The 14613-nt window shown below is 40.1% G+C and overlaps 1 protein-coding gene across 6 annotated transcripts in view; it reads right to left on the bottom strand.

The window, feature by feature from the left end:
- The window catches only part of dlgap2a (discs, large (Drosophila) homolog-associated protein 2a), a 974428-nt gene that overhangs the window by 64784 nt on the left and 895031 nt on the right, over nt 1-14613 (bottom strand). For all 6 annotated transcript variants that reach the window (XM_087978243.1, XM_043678985.2, XM_043678996.2 and 3 more), the window contains one exon: nt 11153-11372. In XM_087978243.1, the coding sequence (XP_087834369.1) occupies nt 11153-11372 (220 nt within the window). The remainder of the gene's footprint in view (nt 1-11152; nt 11373-14613) is intronic.

Here is a 14613-nt window from a genome sequence, read left to right as displayed (position 1 = left end):
GAGAGAAATAAGGAAGGAGAGGATCAAGTATGAAGGCAAACTAGCCAGTAATATTAGAAATGAGAGTAAAAGTTTCTTTCAATACATAAACAAACGAGAGGCAAAAATTTGGCCACTTCAAATTGATGCTGGGAGGCTAGTGCTGGGAGATAAGAAAATAGCTGAAGAACTTAATAAGTACTTTGTGTCAGCCTTCACAGTGGAAGACCTGAGTATTATCCCAACAATTAAGGAGAGTCAGGGGGCAGATTTGAGTATGGTAACCATTATAAAAGAGAAAGTGCTAGAAAAGCTAAAAGGTCTAAAAATTGATAAATCTCCTGGACCCGATGGGCTATATCCTAAAGTTCTGAGGAAGGTGGCTGAGGAAATACCGGAGGCGCTGACTGTCATTTTTCAAAGATCACTGGAGTCAGGGAAAGTCCCAGATCATTGGAAAATCACTGTTGTAACCCTCTTGCTCAAGAAAGGATCAAGACAAAAGGTGAAAAATTATAGGCTGATTCGTCTAACCTTGGTTGTAGGTAAAATTCTCAAATCCATCATTAAGGATGAGATTTCTAAATTCTGGAAGTGCAGGGCCGGATTAGAACAAGTCAGCATGGATTTAGTACGGAAAGGTCATGCCTGACAAACCTGTTAGAATTCTTTGAAGAGGTAACAAGTGGTTAGACCAGGGAAACCCAGTGGATATTATCTATCTATACTTCTAAAAGGCCTTTGATAAAGTGCCTTATGGGAGGCTGCTGAGTAAGGTGAGGGCCCATGGTGTTCGAGGTGAGCTACTGGCATGAATTGGGGATTGGCTGTCTCACTAAGGCAGAGAGTTGGGATAAAAAATTCTCTTTCGGAATGGCAGCTGGTGACAAGTCGGGTCCCGCAAGGTTCAGTGTTGAGGCCGCAGCTGTTCACTTTATATGTTAATGATCTGGATGAAGGGACTGGAAGCATTCTGGTGAAGTTCGCCAATGATACAAAGTTAGGCGGACAGGAAGGTTAGTACTGAGGAGGTGGGAGGCTGCAGAAAGACTTAGACAGTTTAGGAGAATGGTCCAGGAAATGGCTGATGAAATTCAACGTGAGCAAGTGCGAGGTCTTGCACTTTGGAAAAAAGAATACAGGCATGGACTATTTTTTAAACGGTGAAAAAATTCATAAAGCCAAAATACAAAGGGATCTGGGAATGCTAGTACCGGATTCTCTAAAGGTTGACTTACAGGTTGAGTCCATGATGAAGAAAGCAAATGTAATGTTGTCATTTATCTCAAGAGGGTTGGAATATAAAAGCAGCAACGTGCTTCTGAGACTTTATAAAGCTCTGGTTAGGCTTCATTTAGAATACTGCATCCAAATTTGGGCCCCACACCTCAGGAAGGACATACTGGCACTGGAGCATGTCCAGCAGAGATTCACACGGATGATCCCTGGAATGGTAGGCCAAACATATGATGATCGACTGAGGATCCTGGGATTATATTCATTAGAGTTTAGAAGGTTATGGGGAGATCTAATAGAAACTTACAAGATAATGTAAAATTTAGAAAGAGTGAATGCTGGGAAGTTGTTTCCATTAGGCAGGGAGACCAGGACCCGTGGGCACAGCCTTAAAATTAGAGGGGGTCAATTTAGAATGGAAATGACGAGACATTTCTTCAGCCAGAGAATGGTGGGCCTGTGGTATATATTGCTGTGGAGTGTGGTGGAGGCTTTTGATTGGGAGATTGATAAATTATGGATCTTGCAAGGAATTAAGGGCTATGGGGAGAAAGCGGTTAAGTGGAATTGAAATGCCCATTTCCCATGATTAAATGGTGGAGTGGACACGATGGGCCGAATAGCCTTGCTTCCACTCCTATGTGTTATGATCTAAGATTCAGAAATATTTTACAGGAAAAAAAATGTTGGAAATAATTTTGTCGCAAAGTTGAAGTTCTAAATTGGAGGAAGGCTAATTTTGATGGTATTAGGCAAGAACTAACAAAGCTGATGAGGGGCAGACGTTTGCAGGTAAAGGGTCAGCTGGAAAATGGGAAGTCTTCAAAAATAAGACAACGAGTGTCGAGAATCAATATATTCCTGTTTCGGTGAAAGAAAAGGCTGCTGGGTGTTGGGAAAGTTGGATGAATAGAGAAATTGAGGATTTGGTTAAGAAAAAGAAGGAAGCATATGTCAGGTATAGACAGGAAAGATCGAATGAATCCTTCCAAGAATATAAAGGCAGTTCGAATATACTTAAAAGGGAAATCAAGAGGGCAAAAAGAGGACATAAGATAGCTTTAGCAAATAGGATTAAGGAGAATCCAAAGGGATTTTATAAATACATTAAGGACAAAGGGTAACTAGGGAGAGAATAGGGCCCCTCAAAGATCAGCAAGGCAGCCCTTGTGTGGAGGCACAGTAGATGGCAAATATACTAAACGAGTATTTTGCATCTGTATTTACTGTGGAGAAGAACATGGAAGATACAGAATGTTGGGAAATAGATGGTGACATCTTTCAGAATGTCCATATTACAGAGGAGGAGGAGGTGCTGGATGTCTTGAAAGTATAAAAGTGGATAAATCCCCAGGACCTGATCAGGTGTACCAGAGAACTCTGTGGGAAGCTCAGGAAGTGATTGCTGGGCCCTTTGCTGAGATATTTGTATCGTTGATAGTCACAGGTGAGGTGCCGGAAGACTGGAGGTTGGCTAATGTAGTGCCACTATTTAAGAAAGGTGATAAGGAAAAACTATAGACATTGGCGGTGGGCAAGGTGTTGGAGGGAATCCTGAGGGACAGGATTTACATGTAATTGGAAAGCCAAGGACTGATTAGGGATAGTCAGCATGGTTTTGCGCTTGGGAAATCATGTCTCACAAACTTGACTGAGCTTTTTGAAGAAGTAACCAAGAGAAGTGATGAGGGAAAAATTGTAGATGTGATCTAAGTGGACTTCAGTAAGGCATTTGATAAGGTTCCTCAAAGGAGACTAGTTAGCAATCCCACTGAGTTTAAATTGGGCTGTCTTACATTACTGAAATTACTTTTATTCTCAAGGTTAGATCTCATGGAAGACAGGGAGACCTACACGTTTGGAAACAGAATTGGCTCGATGGTAGAAGACAAATGGTAATGGTGGAGGATTGCTTTCCAGACTGGAGGCCTGTGACCAGTGGAGGGCCACAAGGATCGGTGCTGGGCCCACTACTTTTCATCATTTATATAAATGATTTGAATGTGAACATAGGATGTATGTTAGTAAGTTTGCTGATGACACCAAAATTGGAGGTATAGTGGACAGTGAAGAAGGTTACCACAGAGTACAACGGGATGTTGACCAGATGGGCCAATGGGCTGAGGAGTGGCAAATGGAGTATAATTTAGATAAATGTAAGGTGCTGCATTTTGGAATCAGAGCAGGATTTGTACACTTAATGGTAAGGTCCTAGGGAGAAACCTTGGAGAGCAGGTTCATTGTTCCTTGAAAGTGGAATCGCAGGTAGACAGGATAGTGAAGAAGGCATTGGGTAAGCTTTCCTTTATTGGACAGTGCAATGAGTATAGGAGTTGGGAGGACATGTTGCGGCTATACAGGACATTCGTTAGGCCACTTTTGGAATATTGTGTGCAATTCTGATCTCCTTCCTATCGGAAGGATGTTGTGAAACTTGAAAGGGCTCAGAAAAGATTTACAAGGATGTTGGCAGGGTTGGAGGATTTGAGCTATAGGGAGAGGCTGAATAGACTGGGGCTGTTTTTCCTGGAATGTTGGGGGCTGAGGGGTGACCATATAGAAGTTTATAAAATCATGAGGGGCATGGATAGGTTAAATGGATAAGATCTTTTTTCTGGGCGGGGGAATCCAGAACAAGAGGGCATTGGTTTAGGGTGAGAGGGGCAAGATATAAAAGAGACCATAAGGGCGACATTTTCATGCAGAGGTTGGTGAGCGTGTGGAATGGGCTGCCAAAGGAAGTGGTGGAGGCTGGTACAATTGCAACATTTAAAAGGCATCTGGATGGGTATATGAATAGGAAGGGTTTGGAGGGATATGGGTTGGGTACTGGCAGGTGGGACTAGATTGGGTTGGGATATCTGGTCGGCATGGATGAGTTGGTCCGAAGGGCTTGTTTCTGTGCTGTACATCTCTATGACAACTGCTCTCTGCAGATGATCTAGCTAATTAAAACATGGGAGCAGTTTCTCTAGGAATATGATTGGTAATCTGGGCACAGGTCTTTGCACCATTTTTGAAGAAGTGCTCTTTATTTTCTCTTGGGTTTCTGCTCAAATTCATTTGTAAATCACCATTGAGAAAAAAATGTCTATAGCCAGCAAAACTGGACAACTCTTCTAAAATATCTTGTTTAAAAAATAAATTCTGCTTTAAACATATTCCTTGAGGAATTTAAGAGCTCAAGTTTGATTAATACAGCTGAAAATGGGTCTGTCACAACAAGTAAGAATATTCAAGTGCAGTGCCAACCCACAGTAACCCAATTTGCAATGATTGACAAAGTTGATGAAAAATTACACTCAACATTTATTAGTTACTATTTTATAGTAGTCAGTTTCTTAGTAAGTTAGAAAGAAATTCCAAAGTTTTAAAATGTGCATATTAATGTTCTTGTGCCTAAAAGAACCAGCTAAATGCTAAGAGTCTCCTAAGACATGAAATGACATACGGTGAGACTTGGACCCAGGTCTTCTGGCTCAGAGGTAGGCATTACCATTGTAGCACAAGTCCTCAACAGAGCCTCCTTAGATTGCTTGCAAAATGCCCAATTCACAGAAACTCCCAATGATAATTAATTAAATATTTTGTTGAAGCTAGTTTTGTGGGATGGCTTCTAGCAGACAACCCAAAGACTGGAGAAAGTCAATTTGCACTAACTGCATTTGTGTTTCAAACTCTGCAATGTTTTGCATGGACTGGGCTATTTTCAGATGAAAGAATATCAAGCAATTGAGTGGAAATTACACCCCATGGTAAAAAATGTTTAGTCAACCTGATCAGGTATGTTATGATACACCTCTCAAACAGGTGACACTTGAATCTGGACCTTCTGATTCAGAGGGTTGGACACAGCCACTATGTCACAAGACTACATGAACACTGCTGAAACTCTCAGGAGCAGAAATCATATTATCTGTTCACCAAAGTTAATCATGCCATCAAGTGAGTTAATTGCATTAATTACGGGCAGTGATTATAATCTGTAGAAAACAATGGCATTGATTAGTGCATCTGCAATCTATCCTAGAAGAGGCTTTGATAATTCTGTACTACAAACTGAATGGGGTTTTTTTCTGTTACTTTACGGTTTGACCACAACGGTATATGTTCTCGTACTTAGTACAAATGGTGTTTGAATTCTTTCTTAATTTATACTTAAAAGTACAGAAGAGATAAATTTCCCTGACTATTTAAGATAGGGATCGGATTTGTTGAATAATGTTGAATAGTATCTGTCATCTACCTCAGCTTGGATGATCAGAAAGATATATATTGCAAATCAGTTCATATTTTTTAAATTCCCTGCTTATTTCTGAGCTATTCATAATGGTCCCACCGATGTATAATGCTGTAACTGTTAATTTATTTTTGTTTTACTTTGACAATTTTAGAAGGATAAAAGCATCAAGACTACATCAATAATATTCTGTGAAGTTAAAAAAGCAGCATAATTATTATTATGACATGAAACAACTTCTGCTAATCATTCAGAAGGAGGAAGTGAACACCAAGCATGAAATAGAGTCAGGCTGCTTACTTTCAGAAACATACAGTCACAGGATTTTCCAAAAAACCAAAATGACATTCTTTATAATGATTGGTCCCCCAACAAACAGATTTAAGAAATGATTGAGGGACTTCATCAAATAGACTGTTCTTTTTTGATCTGTCACATTTTTCAATTTTATTCTTAAAGCTCACCAGTCAACCTCATCAATAAAATCTGCTACTTCAGCGATATGGTAAGAAAAACGGAAACCATACATCTATTTTCACATTGGTTCATACAGAACTATTTCAGGAATGATCTGGATCATAACACACACAGTAAATAACTCAGTGTCTCACGTAAAACAGCTTTTGTAATACTATTCTGCGAAGAACACAAGTGATGAACAGCTGCTTGTTTACATCATGCTGTGTGCAATGAACAAAACAAGCTGTGATTATTACTACTGATGAAAGGTCAACTGCCTGCCTGAAAAGTTTGTTGGAAATTTAGTATGCTGACATGCTAATGTGAGGTAGTGGGGGTGCAGGGCATGGTTGGCATGGAGATAGTGCCCAGAGAACCTTGAAATATATTAAGAATGCTAGTCAACAAATATTTAACATAACCATGCCGCTATGATTCTGCAATAGTTCTCAATCCAATTTTTAAAAGAACACTCCAAACACCTAAGTTGAAGCAAACAATGTTTAGTAGTTAAATGAATGTTGCAATGGAATATAGATGGTCAAAGATAGTGTTTCACTTCCTCAATACCTTTTTGGATGTGCTGCAATACATTGGGAGGACCCAGAACAAGATATTATTCCCTCGCATTCCCTGAGGAAGAAGCCCGTTGGAAAAATCAAGACAATGTGGTTGGAAGTTAATCATAAAGTCAACAGCAGGAGCATCATGCTGCTGGATCCAAAGCAGGAAGTGGCTCGATGACCAAAATAGGTCAAAAAAGGCAAGAGCAACAGTATATTCATATATATTCAGCTGGACGTTCAAGTCCCTGAACTACATTCTTAAGTTTATTCTAGTGCATGACTCTTCCCACTTGTTCAGATCTCTTTCTAAGCACTTCCTCATTATGCCATCTATCCGTTAACTTTCCTGGCACTCAGCCTCAAATTTATGTGCTGCCATTTCTTTTGCTTTTGCCACTTCAACAAATTCTCTGTTCATCAGGGAACATGTTACTGAAATCTCTAATAGGTATCTTCTTCCTTCTTTGCTGTAGAAAAGAACTCAAAAAACACAAGAAGTGGAGAACTGGAGTTGGCTCTCCAACCATCATTGAGTCTACAGCTGGAGTGTAAGAGGCACTGGAGGCTAGTGCAGCAAGAGCAGCTGGTGGAGTTAGGGAACAGCAGTAGACTGTTAGCACTGAAGCGTTTGGGACTCTAGAAGATCCCTTCAAGTGGATGGAGAGGATTTACATGGGCATCACTGATGAAGTGCAGAATCATTGAGAAGCAGCAGAGATTGTGTTATGTACTGTCACACCTCTGAACACATAGTGGAATGATTGGCGGAATGTTCGCCTCAAATCTGACTGGCATTTTTTTTCAGGCGAGTGCAATGACAGTCTTCTTCTGTAGACCAAGTATACAACTGCACGGTGAGTCAAGTGTGCCCACTGAACCAGTGTAGGTGGAACAATCCTTATTTGGATTCTTATGGATTCAAAAACCTACAAAATGTTGGCAAACAACATTTCAACCATCATAGCAGAGACGTGAGCAACCTGCCTATACCTCTGCTGAAGTCACAGGGTTCATCTCACCAAAACAATAAGGAAAGGAAGAGTAAATATACGTGCAAAGGTAAAATACTGAGGATTCTGAAAAAATAAAACATGAAAATGCTGGTCTGGCAGGGTTGGTGGAGAGGGAAACAGAGTTAATGTTTCTAGTCCGGTATGACTGTTCTTCAGAAATGTACTGTTAATGTGCACCAAATGAAGAAACAATACAACTCAGTTTCTTTCTCTAAGTTACCTGCCCTGATGAGAGATGCCCAGAATTTTGCTTTTGTACTATTAGTACATCAGGATAAATTTCAACAAATAATTGTACTGCTTGCAGCTGGGAGCCAGCAAGGAAGATAAATGATCTCAGCTGTTTGAACTTATCTTTTGTTCCTTGTGAGATTATCTGTACTAATTAATCACATTTTATTACCTTCTAACAGTCCTACATGTGAAGAACAGGGACTTTCAGTTTCAATTTTAACTACTAAAAATGATTATACATTTAATTATCCTAGTACAGAAGCCAGGCTGTCACTTTACATTGAGACACTGCTGTTGTCTCTGCACAGAATACAAATTGAAGTCTGGTATGTTACAGATAATTTCAAAGGCACTAATATGAGAATACTCACCTGCTTGGTGAATCCACTTGAATGCTCCTTGCATTTGACAAAGGATGGTTTAATATACTGATACAAGTTAAATGTTAAGTCCCCAATATTATTCTGTCCAGGACATTATAAATGTTTTGTAATTCCACACATTGAGCTATAAATAATAATTTGCATTAATTTAGCAACTTTCAAAAGAAAAACATGCTTGTGCACTGGTTAGACATATAATCAAGAACATTAATGCAAAATTAAAGATGGTGATATTTGAATGGGTCATCTATGTTGTGGTGAGAGGTTTGTTTTAAGGAGAGTCTTAACTGATGCAAGGTAGGGAAAAGGTAGAATGGTTGAGGTAGGGAATTCTGGAGTAAGTGGCCTTTTAGGTTGAAGGCAGTGTAGAGCAAATGGAGGAGCAGTGCACAAGAGTCCATTATCAGAGAATTGGGAGGTCTGGGGGAAGGTTAATAAGACAGAAAAGGCTGAGATCATGACAGATCTAAAAACGAGAAATTTAAACATGAGGCAAGGGTTAGTGGGACTTAATGGCAGGATACGATATGGCCTGTAAAACATTTAATCAGCTGAAATTTACACTGAAGAGAATGAAGGCTCATTTCCTGAGCACTAGAGTAGTCAAAACTGGAGGAGATAAAAAATGAGGGCTTCAGCCACAAATGGGTGAAAATAGGGGCAGAAGTGAGATTGCGGAAGTGGAACTAAACACTCTTTGTTATTGAGAGGCTATAATGTCACAAATCCTAGCTTAGGGTGAACAGGAGACAAAGGCTAAGAACAGTCTTGGTCATTATAGAATAGTGGTAAGGAAGGGTGATGGTTTCTGCGACAAGGATATAGAATTTAAATAACAATATCATCTAAGGTTTTCCCAATGCTAAACTAGAGGAAATTTCAACTCCCAAAGAACTTTCTTCAGTTTTACAAAGTTTAGGAGGTATATTCTTTGAGATAGAAATAATCAGAATGGTGCCTTGGGCTTGCTCCTTACTTGGATTTAGGGCAATAAGAAAATAACTTGCACATAGGAAACAGAGAATCACTTCCAGGAAAGGAATAGAATAGTTCATGTACATTAAACTATAAAATTATCTGTTTATAGAATCATAGCTATTAATTGGCACAGGGTGTATTTATGAACATGAGAGCTAAGAAGTCCACATCGAAAGGAAAGCTCTATTTGCTGACTCACTGCAGATGGAATGAGTTATTTTTTAAATACAAACTAAAAACTCTGAAATGTTTAGCAGCTCTAAAACTCTGTAGAGACAAAAACAAGGTTAATGTTTCAGGTTAGTGATCTTTAAACACTGATCTGAAACATTGGTGGGGGTGAGGAGGTTATGAAAGGTCATCAAATCCCAACAGTGTGGAAACAAGCCATTCCACACTGACCCTCAGAACAGCATCCCACCCAGACCAATATCTGTACCCTTTCCCTGTAACCCTACATTTCCTATGGCTAACACACCTAACCTACATTTTCCTGAACACTATGGGCAATTTTGCATGGCTAATCCATCTAACCTGCACATTTTTGGAGCACCCAGCAGATACCCGCACAGACACGTGGAGAATGTGCAAACTTCACATAGTTAGTTGCCTGAGGGTGGAATTTAGTCCGGGTCCGTGGCACTGTGGGGTAGCAGTGCTAACCATTGATCCACCATGCTGTCCTTAGAAGGCATTTTATTTAGATCTCCCAGTTCAACAAATAAGTCAAACTTCCACATATTTATGTCACGTATAAAGACTTGAGGCATTATATGCTGTAAAGTTAGCAAGAATGTCAGTTAAATATAAAGACTGCACCTGGAGTATTATATATGATTTTGGTCCCCTTGATTGAAAAGAGATGTAATTGTACTGAAGAAAGTTCAGAGGAGATTCATTCGATTGATTCCAGAAATGAGGGCTTGTCTTATGAAGAAAGATTGAACAGATTATACCTATTCTTTCTGGGGTTTAGAAGAATGATCAAAGATCTAATTGATGTATTTAAGATGCTAAAGGGCTTTGACAAAGTCGGCATAGAAAGGATGTTTCTCATGTGGAACATTCTAGATCATGAGGTCACAGTTTTAGGATAAAGGGCAGCAGATTTAAAACAGCAATCAGGAAAAACTACTTCTCTTAAAGGTAGTGAATCTGTGGAATTCACATTGACTAAATTTCAAGAGGAGATAGATAGGTTTTTAACTAGTAAAGGGTTGTAAGGTTATGGAGAGCAGGCAGGAGAGTGGAGTTAAGGCTGAGATCAGCTATGATCATATCAAATGGCAGAGCAAGCTTGTGGGGTCAAACTGTCTTCTCCTGCTTCTAGTTCTCATGTTCTTAAATGCAGAACACAATGAAGAACAAGCGTGGTAAAACTTCATCGTAGCTATCATAGAAAATAGTCCAAATCATTTCTACAGTCACAATGTTATATTGTACCTGCTTTAGAACTTTGCCACGGACATAGGTTGTGATACCCAGGACGAGCCTTCTTTAGTGTTCGGGGACAAATATTGTGCCTGTTCTTGCTAAAGATACTAGAAATGTTTTGTGTAGCCAGTTTGATAGCAGCAATAGGGTTTGGGAATCCCCCACCTTCCCCCTGCAAGATAACTTATCTCCTTTCTTAATTTGTTTGCAAAAGAAGCTGCTTAAAATGAAAAAAGATAAAATTCTGCCCCTCGCTAAATCTGGACCAAGGGGTCATTCTTGGCTTCAACTCCAGCCTGAACCAGCAAGTGAGACTCAGTACTACAGGTTTTGTGCAAGATAAAAGTAGAATACCGTTGTCAGTCGTTCAAAGTTAACTGTAAATTGGGGTGCACAAACTAATAGACCAAGATGTTCCTTACTCCCTGATGCCAAATGCCTTACAGGCTAGACAGAGAATCCTTTCCCAGAGGACCATGGAGAGAACGCTGCCTTGAGGTGGTCCTACCATAAATGGATCTTACCCGATCATGTGGCCTTGCTGTTAGATGCCTTCTGAAATGACTGGGACTTCCGCTAAAACAAAGGGAAGAAATCAGTTCTACAAAAATGAAACACCAATTCAAATACCTGTTGAGGATCTGATGGAGGAGGCCATAATTGAAGATGACATTGACGGGATGCAGTCATCGTCTTGGGAATATCCAGCTTGAATGGCACGCAGATAACTGTGACTTCGTGTGCGAAAACAGCCAGGAAGATCCAAAGCATCCACTGCCTGTGATTCAATTTCTCCGAAAACAGACTCACAAACTGATTCAAACTGTCCATTCACCTCAGCTTCACTGACCTGAGAAACCAAATCAACAACAAAACACAAACTATCAATTGAAAACACTTTATTTCCCTCTTACTTTGGAAACACAGAAACACGGATAGCATAGCCATTATTAAATAGTTAAATAACTGCCTTCAGCTAATGAAAACCAGGCTGGCCCTCAGGATATTACATGGATTTTAACTGATACTTTTGGAATATAATGTTTTACTTTGCATCAGAACAAAATTTCCCATGTTTCTGCCACTTTTTATCCCCACCTTAAACTTCAGTAGGCTTGTAACGTAAGGTAATTTGCGAGATAAATAGTTTTCTGTATTTTTACTGAATGCAAATAAGAGATGTAACTGACAACAATAATAATGTGCATACATTATCCAGCATATTTTCCACATTTACATCTTGAGCAACAGTGGAGATCATTGAAACCCTGTAATCAAATATTGCTAGGGGCATCAAAGGTGGTCCAGTGATGTTCCGAAATTCTCAGCTAAGTTTGCAAATTTGTTTAATTGCCTACACAGGCAGAAAAGAGAATGGATAGTATTTCCACTTTTATTATATGTAATACCTGGCTGTAGTGGGGCTGACTAAAACTGCAACAATGATGCGGCAGTAATATTGTTCCTTCCACCCAAGTGATAAAACATTAGCAATTAAAGTCATCCCTTACTTTTCTAAGCTCCAGCAGATACAAATCTAGCCTGTTCTGTAGCAGTTTCAGGGCAATCCCCACTTTTAAAAGGAATGACTGAAATAAAATGGCCTTTTGTGAAAAACTGGTCAACCTGGCATCTGTGCAGGCAGGATTTCCCAGCAGGACTGCCAGAATAAGGACATAACTTCTTCTGGGGACAGAGATCCTCAGAGGTATGAGACAACTCGACCAACAAAACAGCACTTGCCAGACATCGTATCAGGGGACAGGCACAGAAATGGTAATGAGCCCCAAAACTGTGAACAATGGAGCCTATCTAGTGGTACAACAATTTACTCTAATCCAAAAACAGTTTGGGAGGCTCCATAAAGTCATCACAATTTCAGTTAAGTAAATTTGGGACGGTATTGACTCTTTTGTTTCCACGAATGATGAGAATAATCCAGCCCCAGCAATCTCCAGAGATGTATGTGAAATGGAATTACCTGAGGGGCGGAGCCAGCCAGCCCTTTGGAACTGCAAGGGTAAAAGTATCGGGGCTCTTTTCCTTTTTCACTCTCCTCGCTCCGAGCTCGCTACGTCTCTGGACACCAACCTTTTGGGGCTGAAGACGTCAATCCTGTCTGCGACCTCAGAGGTCGGAAGTCCGCAACAACACCCGAGGCAGAGAGGGAGCTCAACCGGACAAGCAACAAGTCCCTCTGAGAACGTAGCAACCCTTTTCAGGCCTGAGACACTTGTACTCTGGAGTAGTTGGTTAGGCATGGGAGGAGAGGCGATTGTGTAATACTTAAGGTTTAAGTACCCTATAAATTGTGTAAAGTTAAAGATTTACGCTGTGTCCGCACCAGTTTTCTTATGTTTTATATCATAGTATGGAGTATAAGCTTCATCGAAGTATTGTACGGATTGGGCAAGTTGAATTCTTTCTGTAATAAAGTTCACTGGTAATTTTGAACTCATACTTGAGTCTGTCTGTGCTCCTTCTGGATACACAAATTCTGGCTGAGTTCACAGCACATCCCAGACTATAATTCCAGTGTCAAGGACCGAAGGGTGATCCGGGCGATTTGAACCGCCCACTCAAGGGGTCTGCTGGCCAGGGTAAGCAGTTTGATCTCTCTTTTTCTGTCTTTTACAGGTACTGTCCGAGTGGGTAGGTACCAGGTGACCATTGTCCCACCAACAAGAGAGGGAATCGCCCAGACATTAGTGGCGGTTGCGATTACTGTGTGGAGATACGTTCCGACTCACTGGTCAGGCTATAAACAGTGAGTTTGGTTCAGCGGCCACTCCCCAGTGGAGTTGCCCTAGTGTAGCATTCCGGTTTCAGAGCCTGCTGGAGAGAGGCCATCACAGTAATCAGCAAACCCCAGACACTGCCCTGAGTAACGGAGTAAAGGAAAAAGGCCTCTCCACATTTCAACCTTTCCTCATAAGACAACTAACTAATTCCAGTTATTCATCTGGTAAATCTTTTGAGCTCTTTCAAATACATTTAAATTAGGAGACCAATTCTGTCCACTTTACACCAGATGTGATCTCACCAATGCCCTACATAACTGAAGCATGACCTCCCTACTGTCCAGGACCCACTTATTACCTATCACTAATTTTTCAGCGGGCAGTTAAGTGTCAACAACATTGCTGTGGGTCTGGAGTCACATGTTGGCCAGTCCAGATAAGGATGGCAATTTCTTTCCTTAAAGGACATTAGTGAACCAGACGGGTTTTTCCGATATTAGAAAATGATTTCATGGTCATCATTAGATTCCTAAATGCAGATATTGAATTCAAATTCCAACATCTGCCACGATAGGGTTTGAACCTGGATCTGCAGAACATTACTGGGATTTGTGGATTAATAGTTTATCGATAATACCACTGGACCATCATGTCCCCATATAAAATACAATATTCCATTAAGTTTCTTAATTGGTTGCTGTAGCTGCTTAGTAACGTGTTGCGATTCATGTACCAGATCACCCAGATCCACGTGCAGATCAGTCCTCTGAAATCTCTCCCCATTTTTATAATACGCTTCATTTTTCTTCTTCTGGTCAAAGTGGATAATTTCACATTTTCATACATTACACTTCATTTGCCATATATTTCCTCTCTCACCTAACCTATCTATAATCCCCTTGTTGGTTTCTTGTGTACTCTTCACAACTTACATTCCTGCCTGTCTTTGTGTGAATAGCAAATTTAACAACTATACTTTGGTCCCTTCACTATATTCTGTTCAATCCTTTGACTTCCTGCTCATCTTTGCACAATTCAACATTTTCTTTAAATCTTGTTCAATGTTCTACATGTATGTCTAAAAAGTATATGTACATCTTGTCAAATCAAGGGGAGTCAAAGATTTTGCTTTGTTTGTTAATGGTTTCAAACATAATTGAGCCAACCAAACTTCGTTAGACTCAAGATTATTGTATTTTGCCTCAGTTCCTGTTTCAATAACAAGATAAAAATTCGGAGGTTTTGCCCTGTAAATCAATGAATGAGAATAAAGGTAATTTCAGTAATTTAAAACAGCCCCACCTAAACTCAGTAGAATTGATTTGATTAGACTTCAATGATGCAGCACAG

Source organism: Chiloscyllium plagiosum, unplaced genomic scaffold (genome assembly GCF_037043375.1).
Source record: "Chiloscyllium plagiosum isolate Xiang-an unplaced genomic scaffold, Cpla_swu_hap1 HiC_scaffold_3, whole genome shotgun sequence".
Lineage (NCBI taxonomy): Eukaryota > Metazoa > Chordata > Chondrichthyes > Orectolobiformes > Hemiscylliidae > Chiloscyllium > Chiloscyllium plagiosum.
This window is presented reverse-complemented; position numbering and strand designations above follow the sequence as displayed.